The sequence below is a fragment of the Pygocentrus nattereri genome, chromosome 12 (genome assembly GCF_015220715.1).
Source record: "Pygocentrus nattereri isolate fPygNat1 chromosome 12, fPygNat1.pri, whole genome shotgun sequence".
In the NCBI taxonomy this organism is placed as follows: domain Eukaryota; kingdom Metazoa; phylum Chordata; class Actinopteri; order Characiformes; family Serrasalmidae; genus Pygocentrus; species Pygocentrus nattereri.
The window spans coordinates 39,125,676-39,146,550 of record NC_051222.1 but is presented as its reverse complement, the minus strand read 5'-3'; the positions used below and the strand labels follow the sequence as shown (position 1 = coordinate 39,146,550).

Below are 20,875 nucleotides of genomic sequence, written 5' to 3'. Positions count from 1 at the left end.
TTGCCAGACGTCAAAATATACTTGTACACAATCTGTGGCAAAACATGTTAGATAACTGGTGTGTTTGGTGGCAACGGGGTGACACACGCAGCTGTGGCTAGCCATGAAGCTGACATTGCAGTTAGCAAGCTTGCTAACTCATCTACAACAAACAGCAAGTGCATTCTCCCTTTCATGTTTTTCTTTTTAGCCAAGACCAAAAACAGCCATCGTGACATGAATACCTGATAAGAAAAAGAAAAAAAAATACTTCCTTTTAAAGCATGTTTGACAAGAGGAAGGTCATTTATTTGCAGGTGGGGATTTTTTCATTCATAACATTTCCTTGTATATGAAAGTGTGTTTGTTCCCAGGGTCCTTCTGTATCTCAACTTCATTAGTATGATACATTAAGGGTGTTCCGCAAAAGAATTATGCGGCCACGGAGTTACTGAAGTTCATCCAAGTAGGATAATTAATTAGATTAACATTAGGATGATTTAAGTGTTTTTTTTTTTTAAACAACTTTACTCCTTGGACCAGGGGCTTTATTTCTTCATACACCGAGGCCAAAAGTATGTGGACACAACTCATAATTATTGTATTTCAACCACACCCATTGCTAACAGGTGTATATAATTAAGCACATAGCTTTGCAATCCCCATAGACAAACACTGGAGATAGAATGTGTTAGACTGAAAAGGTCAGTGGGATGCATTAACCTACCATTCTTGAGAAGAAATTTCTTCTTAAAGCCTGCAAAGAGCCCAGACCTCAACCCCACTGAATACTTTTGGGATGAACTGGAACATTGTGAGCCAGGCCCTCTCGTCCAACATCATCACATTTTGACAAATGTTCTTGTAATGGAATGGGCACAGATTCCCACAAACACTCCAGAATGTTGTAGAAAGCCTTGTCATATGAGTGTAAAGGAGGCCAGTTCCATATTTTAGTGATCGGTGCTGGTTCCGAGGAGCATGAGAGGCGTGGCAATGCGAGCACCACCACGGAGGCTTATGGTAAGCATGCAACCTCCAAAAAATTGACGTATTTTTGTGGTTGATGCCATTGTTTAGTCTACAGTGTTCACCGTTAGGGTGAAGCCGGTGGAGGTCGTGGTCGGTGGTGACTTCCCGTGCAAGTTCAGTGCTTTCTATATGCCTTTATGTCCTGAAGGTTAATAAAAAGCACTTCTTGTGGTGGACTCACTGGTCCCTTTGTTTACTCTTTGCCAATATTACAATATTAATATCCAGGGTTTTTGGAATGGGGGATGTCCAACAAGATCATACAGATGTGATGGTCAGTTGTCCACATAATTTTGGCTGTATAGTATATATCAATCATCTCAAGTCAAATTAAAGTAAAATCTGACCCTTGAACCTCAGAGTTTTTTTTTACATATAGTCTATTAAACTGACAAGACATAGTGTTTGTAGAATTGTGGCAAAATGTTCACATATTCTAGAAAACTTGGAGGTTAATGAAGTCGTCTCCTAGAAGCCCTCTCATGATTGATCTCATGTGAGGTTTACAAAGGCCTCAGGATTGGAATATGTTGAAACATGTGGTCATCCAATTACATTTAGATTATAGATTGAACAGATGTTCTCATAACAAAAGTGTTATTGTTTTTTTTTTTAAATCATTATTTAGAAAATGTATCCTTGGGCTGGCGCAAATAGGTCGGAGACCCCCCCTTGAGCTGTCAGAAACAAGAATCAGTGTTGATACCTAGATAAAATATACACTGCTCAAAAAAAATAAAGGGAAGACTCAAATAACACGTCCTAGATCTGAATGAATGAAATATTCTCATTGAATACTTTGTTCTGTACAAAGTTGAATGTGCTGACAACAAAATCACAAAAAAAAAATCAATGGAAGGCAAAATTTATTAACCAATGGAGGCCTGGATTTGGAGTTAAATTAAAATTAAAGTGGAAAAACACACAACAGGCTGATCAAACTTTGATGTAAAGTCCTTAAAACAAGTCAAAATGAGGCTCAGTATTGTGTGTGGCCTCCACTTGCCTGTATGACCTCCCTCCAACGCCTGGGCATGCTCCTGATGAGGTGGCGGATGGTCTCCTGAGGGATCTCCTCCCAGACCTGGACTAAAGCATCTGCCAACTCCTGGACAGTCTGTGGTGCAACGTGGCGTTGGTGGATGGAGCGAGACATGATGTCCCAGATGTGCTCAATCAGATTTAGGTCTGGGGAACAGGCGGGCCAGTCCACAGCTTCAATGCCTTCATCTTGCAGGAACTGCTGACACACTCCAGCATGAGGTCTAGTATTGTCCTGCATTAGGAGGAACCCAGGGCCAACCGCACCAGCATATGGTCTCACAAGGGGTCTGAGGATCTCATCTCGGTACCTAATGGCAGTCAGGCTACCTCTGGCGAGCATTTGGAGGGCTGTGCGGCCCTCCAAAGAAATGTCACCCCACACCATTACTGACCCACTGCCAAACCGGTCATGCTGAAGGATGTTGCAGGCAGCAGATCGCTCTCCACGGCGTCTCCAGACTCTGTCACGTCTGTCACATGTGCTCAGTGTGAACCTGCTTTCATCTGTGAAGATCTCAGGGCGCCAGTGGCAAATTTGCCAATCCCAGTGTTCTCTGGCAAATGCCAAGCGTCCTGCACGGTGTTGGGCTGTGAGCACAACCCCCATCTGTGGACGTCGGGCCCTCATACCATCCTCATGGAGTCGGTTTCTAACCGTTTGTGCAGACACATGCACATTTGTGGCCTGCTGGAGGTCATTTTGCAGGGCTCTGGCAGTGCTCCTCCTGTTCCTCCTTGCACAAAAGGCGGAGGTAGCCGTCCTGCTGCTGGGTTGTTGCCCTCCTATGGCCTCCTCCACGTCTCCTGGTGTACTGGCCCGTCTCCTGGTAGCGCCTCCAGCCTCTGGACACTAAGCTGACAGACACAGCAAACCTTCTTGCTACAGCTCGCATTGATGTGCCATCCTGGATGAGCTGCACTACCTGAGCCACTTCTGTGGGTTGTAGAGTCCGTCTCCTGCTACCACGAGTGTGAAAGCACCACCAACATTCAAAAGTGACCAAAACATCAGCTAGAAAGCAGAAAGGTACTGAGAAGTGGTCTGTGGTCCCCACCTGCAGAACCACTCCTTTATTGAGTGTGTCTTTCTAATTGCCAATAATTTCCACCTGTTGTCTGTTCCATTTGCACAACAGCTGTGAAATTGATTGTCAATCAGTGTTACTTCCTAAGTAGACAGTTTGATTTTACAGAAGTTTGATTTACTTGGAGTTATATTGTGTTCTCTTAATTTTTTTGAGCAGTGTATATACACAAATATATATACACACAGATATTACAACAGTTTTGAGGACAACAGTTAAATGCATATCTCCAATCTACCTTTAAGCACAGCAATATCTAGTAGTTTTCAGAAATTGTAGCTGCCATAAACACCTGACTGACTGCATGTTGTAGCAATGAGGGGGACAAAAAGGCAGGAATCCAGAGCATGGTTTTATTGAAATCCATCACACACACACACAAGAATTCACAAAAGTAACAAAACACAGGTAAACCACTAAAGATCAAAATGCTACAACAAAAAGAAAAAGTTATTAGGAAGGCTGGCTCTGGTGTAGGAGTCAAGCTGGACTCTTTGGAGGTTGTGGCTGAAAAAAGATGCTCAACAAGCTGTTGGCCGCTGCAGAGTGGTGCAACCGGCTAAGCGTTGACCTGGTCATCAAGAGATCGCAAGTTCGATCCCTGGTGATGCTGCAGCCGTCCGTGGCCAGGAGTCCAAGAGAGCACAATTGGCCTCGTACAAACAGCAGGAGTTTGGTTCGCATGGCCGGCAGTAAGTCAGACTCGTTCCCGGTGAGAGTTGGACTCCGTCAGGGCTGCCCTTTGTTACGATTCTATTCATAATTTTTATGGAGAGAATTTCTAGGCAGTCAGGGGATGGAGGGTGTCCGGTTTGGTGACCTCAGGGTCACATCGCTGCTGTTTGTGAACTTCAGCTTTCGCTGGATCGGTTTGCAGCAGAGTGTGAAGCGGCCGGGATGAGAATCAGTAGCTCCAAATCCGAGGCCATGGTTCTCACGCGGGAAAGGGTGGAGAGCCCTCTCTGGGTCGGGGATAGGCTCTTGCCTCAAGTGGAGGAGTTTAAGTATCTCGGGGTCTTGTTCACGAGTGATGGTACAAGGGAGCGGGAGATTGACAGGCGGATTGGTGCTGGGTCAGCAGTGATGCGGGATCTTTACCGGTCTGTTGTGGTAAAGAAAGAGCTGAGCCATAAGGCAAGGCTCTCGATCTACCGGTCAATCTACGTTCCCACCCTCACCTATGGTCATGAGCTTTGGGTAATGACCAAAAGAACGAGATCGCGAATACAAGCGGCCAAAATGGGGTTCCCCCGCAGGGTGTCTGGACTCTCCCTTAGAGATAGGGTGAGAAGTTCGGTCATCCGGGAGGGAGTAGAGCCGCTGCTTCTCCATGTTGAGAGGAGCCAGCTGAGGTGGTTCGGGCATCTGGTTAGGATGCCTCCTGGACGCCTCCCTCGTGAGGTGTCACAGGCAAGTCCACCAGGGAGGAGACCCCGGGGAAGACCCAGGACACGCTGGCGTGACTATATCGGCCAGCTGGCCTGGGAGCGCCTCGGAATCCCCCCCCCCCCCCCGGGAACTAGTGGAAGTGGCTGGGGAAAGGGAGGTCTGGGCCTCATTGCTTAAGATGCTGCCCCCATGACCCGGACCCCGGAGAAGCAGAAGATAATGGATGGATGGATGGAATCTCCAAAGCCTTTTAAAGGCATATCTTCACGCAGATTAAAATGGAAGTGAACAAAAGTATCAACTGTCCTTCACATACCAGAAACGGGGCTGCACCGTTCGATTCTCCGACCAGGCGACCACGGTCCTTTCTGTGTGGAGTTTGCATGTTCTCCCTGTGTCTGCGTTGGTTTCCTCCCACAGTCCAAAGACATGTAGTGCGGCCAACTGGACACGGTAAACTGCCCCTAGGTGTGAGTTTGTAAGTGAATCTGTCTGTCTGTGTACACTACGACGGACTGGTCGACCTGTCCGGGGTGTATCCTGCCTTCCGCCCAATGGCAGCTGGGATAGGCTCTAGCACCCCCCGCGACCCAGAAGAAGAAGCGGCTTAGAAGCTGTGTGTGTGTGTGTGTGTGTGTACCAGAAACAATAGCATAGAATGAGTCCTATTTTAGACATTTCATTATAAATAAACATGTTACTGTAGAAGTTAGTTGTTAACTGGGGTCGCCTCTTGATTTCAAGAAACCTTTAGCCTTTAGATTTCAATACGAACCCATGCAGTTTAAGACGAATTGTAAACACTTGCTATGAAATGACTTTCAATGCAAGTGTGGGGGCACAAGGGAACATTTCAACTAGCACAGATTCTATTTCTTGTATGCAGGGTACAAGGCAATTCACAAATCAAACCTGTATTTATTTGATATTTTTGCCTTTATTGGTCGTCATTTATCATTTTATGTCATTTTGAGGCTGTCATGATGAGGTTAACGGTACAGAGGAATAATATCATGACAGTTGGAAGAAAGACACTTTAAGGCGCTGGTGGATGATGCCATTGCAGCTGTAATTTCTGATGCTGAACATGAAATAGCTATCATAGTGAAGAGAAAGATGCAATTTATTAAAAAAAAAAAAAAAAAAGAAACATCATCCAACCAGCGCTTGGTACGAGCGTTTTTTTTAACCGTTAACTTGAATGCAGGTATCCAACCGGTTTGGTCTATGCAGCTTGCTACCATAAAAAAGGCTCAATATGTCATGTAACATCATTTAGAGGTGTTTCAGGAAAAGATCCATTATTGTATGTATGTTTGAGTTTGGGAATGAGTTCAGAAAACGATGCTATATTAAGGAGGAAGAGATGGATGGATGAATAAAGGAAGGGAAAGAGAGAGAGTGCATGCTTGGTGAATTATCCAGTGCGGAGGATGATGTGGACGCCGGAGTCGGTAAACACAGGGCCGCTCATTTCTCCGATTTTCAGAGCAAAGGAGGCTTCCTCAAACGGCTTCTGCATCTGACCTGGTACACAAAAACATTTTATAGGTGTAAACACCAGAACTAGTTACAACAAATCCAATAAAGTATAAGTACTCTCCATGTTGAAGTGGTTAGGATGTAGACAGAGTCATTCAGAGCGGTTTGGTGTGAAACTCTGTTCCAGAGAAACTTGCAGAGTCAGATTTGTCAGTGGTGTTGATAGGAATCAGACGCCCCCCTCTAAAAGTTCCTCACAGAAAGTTCCTATTTGAAATGGTTCTGAATTCACTGCCTGATGACTGAGACGCTGTTTTATGACAAACTCCATTCATGGTGGAGGGAGACATGCAGGGCGCTGTGCGGCAAAATAGTCCCCAAAGAAAACTCATTATTCCAGATTTTCCACTGTTTTCCATCATCAACATTCCATATAAGCTCAGAAGACTCGTGTGGGTTCTCTGGTGGTTCTGGATGGTAAATAAAATGTCTATATCTGTGTTCTAGTCATGGCGACCCCTGGTTCCCATCACCACCACTGTAATTGGTGGGCAGCTGTGGTCTGGAGGTTAGGGAACTTGTGACCGGAAGGTTGTTGGTTCGATCCCCAGCGCCAACAGTCCATGACTGAGGTGTCCTTGAGCAAGACACCTAACCCCCAGTTGCTCCCCGGGTGCCGATAATAGGGCTGCCCACTGCTCCGGGCAAGTGTGCTCACTGCCCCCTAGTGTGTATGTATTCACTAGTGTGTGTGTGGTGTTTCACTTCACGGATGGGTTAAATGCGGAGGTGGAATTTCCCTGTTTGTGGGATTAAAAAAGTATCACTTAACTTAAAGACATCTGAACCATTTCACACCGAACCGCGCTGAGTCTCTGTACATCGCACACACTGAGTTATACAGAGATTCTGAACAAATCAGTGGAATTACTCAGATCCTATATGATTATGAGCATAATGGCAAAGAAAATATATTTTCAGGTTTGATGTGATTTTTAATTCTGAGATCAGGATTCAATTAAATTTTAGGCATTTACTGTTTAAATGTTCTTTACAAAGCTGTAACTCTGCCCCTAACAAAATAAATCTCAAAAATCCCAGCCGCTAGAATTTATAAGCTCTTCAGAAAAAAGTGCCTGGCCACTTTACTCTGGCAGGCTGCATCCAAATGCCAGGGCTGATCGCTGACAAAAGCAGTTTCACAGCTCAAGTTTCTCACACCAGTTTTTCAATACTGCACTCAAAGCAATACACCCTAAGAAATGTTCTTAGTGAATGAGAATACACAACGTACACGTACGTACTGTAGCGTAGCTGTATGAGTTTTACCTCTGCCGAACATGCCTAAGTCTCCTCCGTTCCGCGCTGAGCTGCAGTCGCTGAACCGAGAAGCCAACGTCTCAAAATCTTCATCACCAGACTTTATCTGATCTATATACTCTACAAAACACACACACACACAGAGCTCAATCACGAGTTCTCAAAAGCACCTTTTAAACTGCATAGTAACAAATATAAATGATAGCAACCCTTTCTGAGATAATCTCAACCCAGTGGCACGCTATTTTAACATCATCTTTCCCCCCCAATTGTAGCCCACTATGACGTCATCCCCCCAATTGTAGCCCACTATGACGTCATCCCCCCAATTGTAGCCCACTATGACATCATCCCCCCAATTGTAGCCCACTGTGACGTCATCTCCCCCCCAATTGTAGCCCACTATGACGTCATCCCAATTGTAGCCCACTATGACGTCATCTCCCCCCCAATTGTAGCCCACTATGACGTCATCTCCCCCCAATTGTAGCCCACTATGACGTCATCTCCCCCCAATTGTAGCCCACTATGACGTCATCCCCCAAATTGTAGCCCACTATGATGTCATCCCCCCCCCCCCAATTGTAGCCCACTATGATGTCATCCCCCCCCCCAATAGTAGCACACTATGACATGTTTTTACCATCTTCTTTCATTCTTAAGGAACGAAAATTTCTTACATTTATTTACACCAAGACTAAAAAACAGAAGTATTAACTGTCCTGCACATGCCAGAAACAACAGCGCAGTTTGAGTCATGTTATTTTTCAGATTTTCGTTATAGATTCTCTGAATGTATTACCATAGAACACAAATGTTTGTTTCAAATATGTTTCAAATACACAAATGTTTGAACAAATATGGTTTTTTCAGCGATTTCATTTTAGTGCACAATTTCTATTTATTTACTGAGCTTAACATGTTGAACAAAACAAGACAAACAGTAAAAACACTAGAGAATCTGCTTTTTCTGATACAGATGCAGGTCATTCTTGATCAATTAACCAAGTGAGCAAAATAATTTGGCCTACTAATCATTTCTGGGCAGAGGGAGTATAAATTGGATTTAAAAATGCTGAGAAGTTAAATAAGTAAATAAATAAGTAAATAAAATCAAAGTTATTACAGAAGCTTGAAAAAGCGCTCTATTGTTATCTCTACTGTTATCTCTCATAATTCTTCTTCCACACTTTTCTGCGACTACTACAGCCCGAATCGCTTAACGTACAGACTCCATTCAAACTGCGTTTCAAAGGTCTCGGCGCTGTGACTTGTGCTCTGTATGTTTGGAGTCGATTGGATTGGTAGTTTTTAATAAAATTAAGTTTAAAAATTAAAAACCTCCCATAAGAATGAACGGCGGAAAGTTCAGAGCTTCAGATTCTAACTGACATCAGTGACGTCACAGCAGGCCACTCAGTCTCACAGACGCAGCCGATCACGCAGGGAATCTGCTTTAAAATCCTTAAACTTTCACCTAGAAACTCTGTTTCAGTTTTAAATGGTAGAGAAACTCGTCCTTTCAGAAACTTCAAAATATCTCATCATTTTATCAATTATGAGCATTTGTTTGGCACTAGGCACAGAAAACTGCCCCATTCACTCCCATGTAAATTTTTCAAAATCAGAAACTGCTTATTTCAAGATTTTCTCTGTGTTTAACTCGTCATAACTCAACATTTTGTTCTCGATACACCCCCCCCCCCCCCCCCCCCCCCCCCAACACACACCTCTCTCTCTCACACACACACACCTAAGGAGATGTTGTTGACCTACACAGAAACACACACACACACAGACAGAGAGAGACACACACCTAAGGAGGTGTTCACCTATACAAAAACACACACAAACACACACACTTGCAGCTCTTTCAAGCACTCTTGCAGTTCCTTCAGTTAATGCACACCTAGTTTAATTTTGATATCCACATTCAAACATACGTTGCCTAGGCAGCAGGCAATTCTGGCCCCCATGCTTTAAAACATGTAGTCTGTTTAACCACACAGTTCAACCAAACTGCCTGACTGCCTGCTTTAAAGTGCCCCCTAGTGACCAGTCGAAGGCTGCCTAAGCAGCAATTAAGTGATTTTATTGCAGCTGGTATGCATGCAGAGTAATTTTACAACTTCATCTCTGCTGCATGAGATGCTCTACATTTTAGAGACCTTTTAAGGTCATTTAAATTTAATGTGAACCAGTAGGGTCAAGCTTGTCCGTCAGTGTTTCTTTGATTCTACTAACCATAAAACTCTCTTAGATAGACCTGAGAACTGGGTTGGTCTCTCAGGAACTGTCCTAAAATGGTTCACTTCATACCTGCAAGGAAGGACCTACTTTGTGGAAATAGAAAATCATGTTTCTGAGAGAGTACCTGTGGCTTGTGGTGTCCCCCAGGGTCCAATTCTAGGGCCACTCTTATTTAATTGATACATACTGCCTCTTAACCAAATTCTACAAAACTAGATGGTACACGGATCTGCTTGGCCCTCTCCCCAAACAACTAAGGTTCCCTTCACTAACTGGATAAACTGTCTGCAACTGAATCAAGATAAAACAGGACATTCAAGTGTGAAATAATTATGAACAGGGTTTATCCTTCTGCTGGAATACTGTATCAACCAAACTGTATTCTGTCACTGTTGTTTTGATTGCTCATATACACCGATCAGGCGTAACGTTCTGACCACCTCCTCGTTTCTACACTCACTGTCCACTTTATCAGCTCCACTGACCGTATAGCTGCACTCTGTAGTTCTACAGTTACAGACTGTAGTCCATCTGTTTCTCTGATACTCTGCTACCCTGTTCTTCAGTGGTCAGGACCCCCATGGACCCTCACAGAGCAGGAACTATTTGGGTGGCGGATCATTCTGAGCACTGCAGTAACACTGAGAACTCCAGCAGCACTGCTGTGTCTGATCCACTGTGAATGACCAACCACCCAAATAGTACCTGCTCTGTGAGGGTCCAGGGGGTCCTGACCACTGAAGAACAGGGTGCAGTGAAACAGATGGACTACAGTCTGTAACTGTAGAACTTCAAGGTGAAACTATATGGTCAGTGGAGCTGATAAGATGGACAGTGAGCGCAGAAACAAGGACAGAGTGTTACGCCTGATCGGAGTACATATTGTATTGTTCTGCACTTGTGTTCCTGTGTCGGTCCTGTAGGAACGTTGTTTCGTATAGAGCTGAAATGACAATAACGCCTCCTGAACCTGGAGTCTGGGTGTTTAAGTGTGAATGTGTTTTGCTCCATCATCAGCGGACCTGCCCGCCAGATGTCTGAACTATCTCACTCCTGTTAATGTGAACGTGGGTCACCGACTCAAACCAACTGAAATAAGTCTTATGTCACTGTTTTACAGCCAGTTTTACCCTGAGAGTGAAACTGAGAGGGTGAGTCAAATTGACCTACATGTGCGCGCCGCTGGAAGCGGAGACGATGACGGGTGTTTTGCTCGATGTTTGGTCAGGGCGGTGGGAAAGGGAGGAAAACATGCGAAAACATTATTGGTGAGCATCATTTTTTCGTGGCCGAAGAAACACAGTGACGCCAATAAACGTCAGACGGCATTCAGGAGCAGGAAGTCATATTTTTATCAGAGGCGTGAAAAATCGTGAGAATTTTGTCTTTTGAACAATACGACAGTGAATTGTGCTTAAAATGACCGAAATGCACAAACTAACAGGTTAAAAAGGCCAAACCCGCTCCCTCACTCTGTATGAGCTGCAGAGCCTCCTCTTTGCTGCGGGTGATGTTCTCCTCTCTCCAGGATGATGGTCTGCGGGACTGGTTGTGTTTGACCAGCAGGTGGGAGCAGCGCACCTTGTCCACAGCACCCGCACCGTCACCTGCACCTGACGGCCGCTCCCATTGACTCGCGTTGGTGATGTGGTTGAAGTAGTAAACCCTGCCTGAGAGCGAGAGAGACAGAGAGATAGAGAGAGAGAGAGAGAGAGAGAGAGACACAGAGAGCGAGAGAGAGACACAGAGAGCGAGAGAGAGACACAGAGAGCGAGAGAGAGACACAGAGAGCGAGAGAGAGACACAGAGAGCGAGAGAGAGAGCGAGAGAGAGAGACACAGAGAGAGCGAGAGAGAGACACAGAGAGCGAGAGACACAGAGAGCGAGAGAGAGAGAGCGAGAGAGAGAGACACAGAGAGCGAGAGCGAGAGACAGAGACAGAGATTTATCCAGGGGTAAATGTCTATATCTGTGTTGTAGTCATGGCGACCCCTGATTCCCATCACCACCACTGTAAAGACGTCTGAACCACTTCACGCCAAACCCTCTGGATCTCTCCGTTTACCTTTCCAGGACTATAGAGAAATTTTGAAATATTGGTGGAATTCCCCTTTAAGACCTTCCTACTTGAACTGGTTCTGAATTCACTGCCTGATGACTGAGACGCTGTTTTATGAGAGTTTAGAGAACTTCAACTCCATTCATGGTGGAGGGAGACATGCAGGGCGCTGTGCGGCAAAATAGTCCCCAAAGAAAACTCATTATTCCAGATTTTCCACTGTTTTCCATCATCAACATTCCATATAAGCTCAGAAGACTCATGTAGGTTCTCTGGTGGTTCTGGATGGTAAATAAAGTGTCTATATCTGTGTTGTCGTCATGGCGACGCCTGGTTCCCATCACCACCGCTGTAAAGACGTCTGAACCGTTTCACCCCAAACCTTCTGGATCTAGATCTCAACACTGAACTACACAGAAATGTTGAGATATTGGTGGATTTCCCCTTCGAGGCTTTCTTAACAAATACAGGTAAAGCTGGCACTGGCCTCATCAGACCTCGGGGACCTGCTGACATCACTGCTAAAAAAGAGGACAGATTGTGGCTGCAACCAACACGGACAGGGCAACTCCACCAACGTTTTAAAATCCACTGACTGAAGTGCAGACAGAGTCGTTTGCTGTGAAATGGTTGATTGAAGAGGCTCGTTTCTTTACAGTCTACAGGAACCACTGTAAGAGCAAACTACCGACTCCGTCACCAGGCGGTGAGTTCAGAACCATTTACTGGAGGAACTTTCCGTGAGGAGCTTTTAGAGGGAGACGTCTGGTTCCCATCACCACCACAGTGAACAGCTCCGAGTCTAGAACAGAGCGTTTCACACCAAACCGCTCTGAACGGCTCCGTTTACATCCGAACCAGTTAATTGTGCTGGAATTCTGAAAATTTGGTGGGACTCCCCTTCAAACGCCCGTTAATCCGCTCTGCTCTCCCAAGGGGAGCATTTCAGACGTCCTTCGTTCTCCCTTTGGAGCCTCTGGTTCTGTTTGGTTCCAGTTTGCTGCATCGCTATGTCCACATCCATCCGCCTACACGCTTCAAGGGTTCTTCAGCAGAGACAACGGTTCTCTATAGAACCACAAACATGCAAGGAAGCACATGCTTAAGTGGTTCTCTGCATGGTCAAACAGCTCATCAGACAACTGGAGAACATGCTCTATGTGGTTCTATGTAGCGTATGGGTTGTTACGATATCAAGCTTGTAACAATGGAAGAACCGTTTTGAGAAAGGTTCTACATGGAACCGTACAGAACACATGTTCCATCCGTCTGGGGAACCATTTCTCCATGCAGGCATGAAACGGTTCAACCAGCACCACTAAAAACAGACGGTTCTTCGAGGGTAAAGCGGAGGGTTCTGTTTAGAACCGTGTCATGCTTAAAAGGTTCTCCGCATGGTGAAACAATTCTTCAGACTGATGGAGAATGTATTATATGTGGTTCTATACAGCACCAAAAAGGGTTCTTGTATTGTTGGAATCATTGCAAGAACCTTTTTTGGTGCTATACAGAACCGTTTTTCAAAAAGGTTCTAGACAACCCTACACAACACATTCTACATCAGTCTGAAGAACCATTTCACCATGCAAGGAACCATTTAAGCGTGAAAGGGTTCTACATACATCATTCAACAGAGCATGGTTCTTTAAAAGGTTCTGCGGTAAAGGGAGTGGTTCTATTTAGAACCATTTCGTGCTCGGGTGTTTGTCTAAGTCAGACTGAGGGAGATGTGATGTATGTGGCTCTATATAGCACCAAAAAGGGGTTCTCCTGTTTTTACCATGCACAGAACCATTTAGGGATGAGAGCGGTTCCACACAGAACCACTGCCTTCACCAAAGAACCCCAGAGGAACCAGGTCCAGCAGGAAAGCGGAGATCCAGCTGCGTTGGTCCTCTAACGCAGTGTAGGAGCTTCTTCTCGGAGACGCGGAGTTAGAATATTAGGAATATTAAGGCGGTCTGACTCTGACTCGCTGCCTCAGCCTCTAAATCGGAACAGGTCCGATTTATCTCGCGATAAACGGCGTTAATGTAGTTTCACTGTCCGCGTTCAGGACATAAACACCGCGGATACTAAAGAACCGCAGAACCAGAGAACCGAACACTTAGAGAACCTTTAACGCCGTATAGAACTGGTATATTTGGAACGGCCGGTCCCGCCCCATTTCCGCGGATCTCTGATTTCATTGGTCACTCTCTCGCGTCAATCAAGGCCGTTCGCGCGTCTGATTGGCTGTCGCCCTCGGCGTGTTTCTCTGAGGACGGCCCTCGTTGTCTGTTCGCGGAGGTGGTTTTGTTTTTGTTTTACCGAAACAGCGGATTCGGTAAAAACTCACGGTCTGAATCTGGACTCGAACCGCCAGTTCGGTGTTTAATACGCGCTGCCACTGGACCGAGCCGCAGCCGCGGGCTAATGCTAACGCGCTGCCACTGGACCGAGCCGCAGCCGCGGGCTAATGCTAAGCTACACCCACTGAGCTCGGGTGCAGCGCGGGAATCCAGTCTTTTACACCGAAATAAAGGCCGTTTGGCTCGTCGGTGCGGAACCCAGGGTACCTGAACTCCGGCTCATGCGCTTCTCCCACCCGGACGGCAGTTTGTCGTCGTCAGACATGATCGGAAAACTAAAAAGACAAAAGCAAGAGAGGCGAGTTTAGCGGTAGCCGCAGCGCTGCTGCTGCTGCTGCTCACTGCAGTCCCGCTTCCATCCGGCAGGGGGCGGGGCAAAATAAAACAATATAAATTAATCAAATAACTCAATAAATAAATAGACGCTTAAACGCCGCGAGCACTGTATTAAAATGAAATATATGCATTTTATATGCAATAAAGAAATTAGTTTAGGAGCGATTTCTTTAAAAACGAGTAGGACAGATGTAAAAAATAAATACCACCGTGCAGCTGTTTTAAAGAATCAAATAAAAGATATTTATTTTCCCAATAAAGAAATGAATCAATTAAAAGAGCAGGACTTTCTCAATAAACCGGTAAAATAGGAGGCGTATTTTTTTCCAGTGAAAACTATCGAAAGAGAAGCGAGTTTTCAACTGCACGTAAATAAGTTGAGCGCACCACAAGTCAATATATATAAATGTGATTGAGCGAAGAAATATAAATACAGTACAAAAGTCCGGGATGTTATAAATACGTTTAAAAAAACTTCTAATCAAAAGGGAAGCAATAATAATAGTAATAATAATAATAATAATCAAAACTTCTGCATCATATTTTAATTCATTAATTTTTTCAGAATTTTTTTTTACGTCGTGCTCTTATGACACTTCCGCTAACGACATTCGCAGTCGACAGTCGGTCCCGCCCTATTTCCCGCGGATCTCTGATTTCATTGGTCACTCTCTCACGTCGATCAAGGCTTTTCGCGCGTCTGATTGGTTGTGGCCCTTGGCGTGTTTGTCTGAGGACGGTCCTCGTTGTCTGTTCGCGGAGGAGCGGGTTTTGTTTTCTCGGGAAAAAAAAACAGCGGATTCGGTAAAATTTACGGTATAAATCTCGATTTAAGCGCGTTTCTCTGTAGATATTCACATCAGCGGTAGGACAGGCCTGCGGAGGTGAGCGCGCACCGTGTATAAACGCTTTATGAAGTGTTATAGTCTTTATAACGAAACGGCTCATAAACCGCCAGCGCTGAAGGGAAACTTCACCGGCTTTTCAAAATTCCCCTATAATTAAGCGTTTAAGGTGCGTTCAGGGTCGCTTGGTGTGAAATGCTTCACTGTATCGAAACCCACTAAGTCAGAGTTGTTAACAGTGGGGATGATTTGGACTCACACGTGTGTGTGTAATATATATGTATATATATACAGACCAGGCATAATGTCATGACCAGTGGTCAGGACCCCTGAAGGTAGACGTGTCTAATAGAGTGGACAGTGTTTAAAAACTCCAGCACTTCGCTGCTCAGGGTGTTGCTAATGTGTCTTTCCTGCTGTGCAGGTCGGAAGCGCGGAGATGATCGAGGTGGTGTGTAACGACCGACTGGGCAAGAAGGTCCGGGTCAAGTGCAAGTATCCTTCAGAATAGCCTCCAGTCCACCGGTCGCTTCTGGAATCACCTCCGCGGTGACGCTGACCATCTCTCAGGCCAGACCACCGCACTGTGAACCGCTTGCCTTCGCTTGTTTTTAGTCTGTGCCCAGAAGAACCCTCTGCATGATGAAAGGGATCTTTAGAACATGCTGTAGATGGTTCTGCATGGAACCTTTTTGGAACACAAAAGGGTTCTTCTGCTGTCGTCGTGTCAAGCGTGTAACGATAGAAGAGCTCTTTTGGGTGCTACATATAGCCCCTTTTTGAAAAGGTTCTATGTAGAACCATCTACAGCACGTTTTCCATCAATCTGAAGAACCCATTTATGATGCAGAGAGTCGTTGAGTGTTCATGGTTCTATGTAGAACTGTTTACAGCACATTTTCCGTCAATCTGAAGAACCCATTTATGATGCAGAGAACCCTTTATCATGCAGAGAGTTCTCGTGAGTGTTCATGGTTCTATGTAGAACCATCTACAGCACATTTTCCGTTAATCTGAAGAACCCATGTGTGATGCAGAGAACCCTTTATCAGGCAGAGTTCTCTGAGTGTTCATGGTTCTATGTAGAACCATCTACAGCACATTTTCCGTTAATCTGAAGAACCCATGTGTGATGCAGAGAACCCTTTATCAGGCAGAGAGTTCTCTGAGTGTTCATGGTTCTATGTAGAACCATCTACAGCACATTTTCCGTTAATCTGAAGAACCCATGTGTGATGCAGAGAACCCTTTATCAGGCAGAGAGTTCTCTGAGTGTTCATGGTTCTATGTAGAACCATCTACAGCACATTTTCCGTTAATCTGAAGAACCCATGTGTGATGCAGAGAACCCTTTATCAGGCAGAGAGTTCTCTGAGTGTTCATGGTTCTATGTAGAACCATCTACAGCACATTTTCCGTTAATCTGAAGAACCCATGTGTGATGCAGAGAACCCTTTAATCATGCACGCGACGGGGTCGGTCTTCCATCCCTCCCCATAGAGGGAGCCAGTCGTGGACTGGAGGTCGCCGGTTCGATCCCCTTGGCCGACAGTCCACGACTGAGGTGTCCTTGAGCAGCTGCACTGTAAACAGGGTCTTGTCGGCCACCGTAAGAAAGAGCTCAGACCTGGAGCTCCTGGAGTGCGGAGAGAGGTGTGTGTTGCTGTAAGGTTGTGTCTGTGTCCTCTGTGAAAGTATAGGGCCTTAACGGTCTGCGTGCAGCTCTGAGGACACTATCGGAGATCTGAAGAAGCTGATTGCTGCTCAGACCGGAACCCGATGGGACAAAATCGTCCTCAAGAAATGGTGAGACTGTTTCTTCTGTAACATAGAATCATCATTTCTATTATTCAGTAATAATTCCACCAATTTCCCTCAAAATTCCCCCGTAATCCAGTGTGTGAGGTGTAATCAGAGAGTTTCTGAGCGGTTTGGTGTAAAACGGTCCAGACGTCTTTACAGTGGTGCTGATAGGAACCAGGCATCGCCATGACTACAACACAGATATAGACACTTTATTTACCATCCAGAACCACCAGAGAACCTATACAAGTCTTCTGAGTTCATATGGAATGTTGATGATGGAAAATAGTGGAAAATCTGGAATAATGAGTTTTCTTTGGGGACTATTTTACCGCACAGCGCCCTGCATGTCTCCCTCCACCATGAATGGAGTTGAAGTTCTCTAAACTCTCATAAAACAGCGTCTCAGTCATCAGGCAGTGAATTCAGAACCAGTTCATGTAGGAACTTTCTGTAGGAGCTTTTAGAGGGACGTCTGGTTCCCATCACCACCACTGTGAGCGGCTCTGACTCAGTACGTTTATCTAGAACTGAGCGTTTCACACCAAACCGCTCTGAAGGACTCTGTTTACATCTCAACTGTTTTGTGGGTAGAAAATGAGAAAAATGGGTGGAATTTCATAACAGTCACGAATACAAGCAAAACTAGCCTCCTTCACAGCTGTGTTAACACGTCTAGTCCATGGAGCGGGTAACTGAATACGTAGCCATGCACACCCGTATTATGAAGTCTGTCCTGAGCTAATTCAGGGATGCTAGAGCAGAAAAAAGGTCCAGAATATGATTAATGGTCTGAGAATTACGCTGTAAGAAACAGGGCTGGGCAGTGTGGCGATACGTATCGTTCTCATGATAAATTGTGTCACAGTAAAATATGCATTTTGAACATATGGAGCATATTGTCAGTAATACTTTGCTGCATGTTTTATTATAAAGGGAGCAGAATTGGTCCCGTTTAACTGCATTTAGTGCCAAATATTGAACAGAGATGATGATGTTTGATGGTTTTTGATAGTTTTTTTAAGTGTAGCACGGCTCCTTTTTCTGTTCCAACTGAATCTGAAGAAAATAAATGTAAAGAAATTGTGACGCGTCGTGTGTCCTGAACATTTCTTGAAGTATCATGATGTTATATTTTTGCCGGATCACCCATATCTTGAGGGATGTGATGTCCTCAAACCAACATTAGATGGCCTAAGAGACTAACACAGCAGATCAGGCCCACACACCATCACACTGTACTTTATCTAGCACCACCCCGTCAAGGTCTGCTGCGGTTCCAGCGCTGCTGTGGTGACGTTCTGCCGTTTTCAGGATTTACTGGTTTATAATTGATGCCGGCTGTAAAACAGTGGCCCTCAACAAACTCCTCACTGAGCTGGAGATAAATATAGAGCATATGTATTATAATATATATTAATATATATAATATAATATAATATAATATATAGCACTACTGTTTATACCCACAGACCTTAGTCTGTATGTGCCTTATGTCACTTTAGTGTTCATTTCAGGACTGTATTATATTTATATTATCATTATTTTATTGTATTTTTTATAATTTAATGTTTATTTTCACGATTACTGTTTTTTAGTGTCTGTTTAAATTCGCACGTTTCCTGTTTACCGTCTATTTCATGTCATCGCTACGCCACGGGGGTCTGCGAGTAACAGTTTCAGTTCACTCTATTATATATAGTATTGACAGTAAAAGCTGACGTGACTCTAAAGGCGTTTACTGTATGAATAGCTGATCTAACTCTAACACTTTCACTGATTTCTACAGATTTCCTCAGATTTTTAACCGTGTAATCTCATTTTCTGTCTCGCAGGTACACCATATTCAAGGACCACGTAACACTGGGCGACTGTATCCTTTAGAGCAAGAGTAACACAAAAACGCCTTCGTTATGAAGAGAACTCTCGGCCCACCAGTCCCCACAGTGCCGAGTTTCTGTTCAACTAAGATGTTAGAGAATATGTTAAAATACGAACGTCAGACATAAAATTATATCAGCTGATCGGCCACGATTTTCATCCCAGCCAGGATTTGTGTTTTAGTCCAGCGTTGCTTTGTGTTCTCCTTGATTTCTGTTCCTCAGATGAGATCCATGATGGGATGAATCTGGAGCTTTATTACCAGTAGATGGCAGAACTGAGAGAAATCATGCACCCCACACCCTGACCAACATACCCCCCCCCCCCCCTCACCCCCCAGCCCTCTGTACACAACTGGTCCCATTCGCAGAAAAACATCAACCACGTATTACCAGAATAACGAGTATTGTCCATTAGGTCGCCGCTAAATCCAGGACCTCTTTGTTCAGTTGAATTGTTTTGTTTTGATATTTGGAAATAAACGATATTTATGTACATTAAGCCACTGAATTTGTTTATTGACGTTGTTTACATCTTGTCCGATTCATTACGCAGATAGTTGAAAAAAGATGGATGGATTGATTTGAAAAACATGCTGAAAGAAATACTTCGGCGTTTTTTCAGTCTTCTGTTAATCTGCTGTATCGGTAGTTTACAGTAACTGCACAAACAGAAAACCTGTTGACTTAGCATAGAAGTGAATGGAGGGTTTAAAAGCTGGAGTCCTTCTTCAATCAAATCCAGTAGCTTCGCAAACCGCGTTCACACATGGATCATCTTACCGAATGAGTTCGAACTGCAGCTCCACAGTAACGACTAGTAAAGCAGTGAAGAATTCAGAGCTTTAGATGTTCCGATCTGTTTAAACCCAAGACTTTAATAAAGACCGTCATTTATAGGAGCTTTCCTTTGGGAGATGCGTGTCCCAAGCCCTGACCTTTAGATTTACACTTCAGAAAATAATCCTTACGTTTTTGTTTTTTGTTTTTTTTTATTTCATTTTTTGTTTCTTTTGATGTGAATCCATTACTTCTATAAACAACCGAAAGACCCACAAAACAAGTTTTCTGATTTGTGTTTTTTTAAGTGAAGTTGAAAGATTTATCATGAGTTTTAGTCGTTACCGAAACAGGGTTTTACTCTGTGGGCGGAGTCTCGTTTAGCCATATTAGAGCAGGAGGTGTGGCTGCATCCCTGTCCCTCATGGCCACATGGTGAGCCGTTAGATCCCATTGGTTTTCGATCCCAAAGTATGAAAATCAGTGTGAAACATCCCGTCATTACCGAAACAGAGTAGTCTGTGTGTTTTAATGAAAATGATTATGATTTTCTGTTTGTAAGGGGCAGATGTGTTGTAGTCATGGCGACCCCTGGTTCCCATCACCACCACTGTAATTGGGGGGCAGTCGTGGGCTGGAGGTTAGGGATCTGGCCCTGTGGCCCGGAAGGTCGCCGGTCCGACAGTTCATGACTGAGGTGTCCTTGAGCAAGACGCCTGACCCCCAACTGCTCCCCGGGCGCCGTAGATAGGGCTGCCCACTGCTCCGGGCAAGTGTGCTCACTGCCCCCTAGTGTGTGTGTGTGGTGATTCACTTTGATGGTTTAAATGTGGAAAAATCTCAATCTGATTCAAATCAGCGTTTGCTGCGTTTTTGAGCCCAAAACGAGCTAAAATTGTCACCGCAACCGTCACTACTGTAACATTTGGTGAAGTTCAGGTCGTGTTACGGTTGTTTTGGAATGTTCAATCATTGGTTTTAATAAGATGAGCATAATTAAGTTATAGGGTCACTCAGAGCCAAATGACTTTAGACTAAAGTCCAGGTCAGTTAAAAGTCCTAAATGTGTTTTTAACTGTGACTTGGAGCCAGTTTGATCTATAGAGGGGCTGTAGAGACTAATGACGTACTCACAGACGTGAAATACTCATTGGCTGTTTGGGGTAAGAGGGGCTGATAAACTGTGGACTACATGCTGTAACTACACCTTCATAGTGGAGCTGTAAGGAAGGTGTTTCTA

The 20,875-nt window shown here is 44.6% G+C and overlaps 2 protein-coding genes across 5 annotated transcripts; one reads left to right on the top strand and one right to left on the bottom strand.

Moving 5' to 3' along the window:
- Positions 1 to 5,446: 5,446 nt before the first annotated feature.
- Positions 5,447 to 14,356, bottom strand: pin1 (peptidylprolyl cis/trans isomerase, NIMA-interacting 1). The gene is made up of 4 exons (XM_017684175.2): positions 14,199 to 14,356; positions 11,054 to 11,251; positions 7,341 to 7,451; positions 5,447 to 6,056 (listed from the first exon to the last, which is right to left on the bottom strand). The coding sequence occupies exons 1-4, from the start codon at positions 14,254 to 14,256 to the stop codon at positions 5,947 to 5,949; spliced, it is 477 nt and encodes a 158-aa protein (XP_017539664.1). The 5' UTR covers positions 14,257 to 14,356; the 3' UTR covers positions 5,447 to 5,946.
- Positions 14,357 to 14,997: 641 nt separating this feature from the next.
- On the top strand, positions 14,998 to 19,357 carry ubl5 (ubiquitin like 5). Of its 4 annotated transcripts, none has more exons than XM_037543226.1 (5): positions 14,998 to 15,131; positions 15,597 to 15,667; positions 16,895 to 16,978; positions 18,811 to 18,848; positions 19,081 to 19,357. In XM_037543226.1, exons 2-5 carry the CDS (start codon positions 15,612 to 15,614, stop codon positions 19,122 to 19,124), a joined length of 222 nt encoding a protein of 73 aa, XP_037399123.1. In that variant the 5' UTR covers positions 14,998 to 15,131; positions 15,597 to 15,611; the 3' UTR covers positions 19,125 to 19,357. The 4 variants fall into 4 exon arrangements, with proteins under 4 accessions (XP_037399123.1, XP_037399122.1, XP_037399121.1 ...); XM_037543225.1 differs by having other exon boundaries at positions 15,038 to 15,143; XM_037543224.1 differs by having other exon boundaries at positions 15,049 to 15,211.
- Positions 19,358 to 20,875: the final 1,518 nt, after the last annotated feature.